The 1,629-nt window shown below is 29.7% G+C and overlaps 1 protein-coding gene across 1 annotated transcript in view; it reads left to right on the top strand.

Annotated features, from left to right (window-relative positions):
- Positions 1–1,629, top strand: part of EPHA3 (EPH receptor A3) — a 432,183-nt gene that overhangs the window by 382,319 nt on the left and 48,235 nt on the right. Inside the window, exon 12 of the mRNA XM_004371373.2 lies at positions 1,213–1,274. Coding sequence (XP_004371430.1) covers positions 1,213–1,274 — 62 coding nt within the window. The remainder of the gene's footprint in view (positions 1–1,212; positions 1,275–1,629) is intronic.

Here is a 1,629-nt window from a genome sequence, read left to right as displayed (position 1 = left end):
ACCTATTTAGTATATTTCTTTCTCTTTAAAATATTTGTTTTGCATTAATTTTGTAGTTGTTATAATGTATATAGAGTTATATTTTCAGCTTTGTTCATGTAAAATTATACTGTAACAGCTGTCTATAATGCTAAAGTCTTCAGCGTCATCATTTTAAAAGAAAATAATCCATAGAGTTGACAATGTAATAATTAAATCATAATCCATGGTTGAACTTTTTTCTCTTTTTAACCTCTATATGCCCAGCATATGTAGAGCTTTTGTGTCTAATTCTTTTTGATATTTAAAATGTTTCCCTCAGTATAAATTTCCGAAGTGACACCATGGTATATTCAAAACTCTGCAGCTAGACTACTGGTTGCAAATTTTGGCTTTATTATTATTAGCTGTGTGACATTGACCAAGTTATTTAACCTCTCTGTCTCAGTTTTCTCATCTGTAAAATGGAAAGGGTAATGATTAATAATTTAATGTACATAAATAATTAATCCAGTGTCTTGATATAATAAATGCCATAGAAATACATAAAATGTTGTTAAAAGCTTTAATGAATTTAAGGCCACACATTTCCAAAATGGTATTACCAATTACTGCCAATAGCAGTGCTGGTTTTAGTTTCCTATTAAAGAGAGCCAGCATGGATTTTATAGTTTATAAATGTCAATTAAATACCTGTAAAAAAGATATAATTATTTTTAATTTTTTTTGGTAAAAAAATGTAGGATCCATACGTATAGGGATTTACTTGCTTCTGACTAACCAACGCAGAGGAGAACATCTAAATATAGCTCTATAAATACCTGCTGAAAGAATGAATGAATGTTGGAAGTCCTGATTTTCTCTTGGGCTTGAACACAGAAGTACTTGATTTTGCAGATCAGCTAAGATGCGGTTAAAGATAAGAAAGGGACATATTTTGAGTTTACCAAAGTTATGCTAAGTAAAAGAATTTAGATACCATAGGTTATAGGCCCTTGTTCTGAAAACAATCTCCTTTTTTAAAAAAAAAATTTGTCTGTTTTCTATTGAAATCTAGTTTCTTTCTTTCTTTTTTTTTTAATTGCAATATAGTGAAATTATGGGGAAGGGGGAAAGCTTTTGCATTTTGTACTTCTCAAACAAATCCAATTGTTTTATACATGTTACTTTCTTGATAGTTGTTGAACTCTATTGATTATTATATATTTAATTCATTGTTTACCATCTATCTAGGCAAACCGGTTATGATTGTTACGGAATACATGGAGAATGGTTCCTTGGACAGTTTCTTACGTGTAAGTAGAAGATTTCATATGTATATATGGAATGAATTGCCAAAAATGTTACGGACAATTTCTAATATTGTGCCAAGCAATTACATACCATAATTTTAAAGGAAAACCGATATTTTCTGGGACTAAGTAGCAAAAAGAAGACTGTAAAAGCACATCTTACTCTTACAGCATTCAAGTGTCAATGTTTTATATTTTTAAAGCAAATATGATCACTCTCCTTCACCCTATATGTAGTATCAAAATTCATATCAGTTAAAATAAAAACAAACATACAAAAGAATCCTAAAGCAGGACATAAATAACATTGATGTAGGACAGATCATTTCTCTTACATAGTGCTGCCTGCTCAGAAAAT

Source organism: Trichechus manatus, unplaced genomic scaffold (assembly GCF_000243295.1).
Source record: "Trichechus manatus latirostris isolate Lorelei unplaced genomic scaffold, TriManLat1.0 scaffold00012, whole genome shotgun sequence".
Taxonomy (NCBI): domain Eukaryota; kingdom Metazoa; phylum Chordata; class Mammalia; order Sirenia; family Trichechidae; genus Trichechus; species Trichechus manatus.
This window is presented reverse-complemented; position numbering and strand designations above follow the sequence as displayed.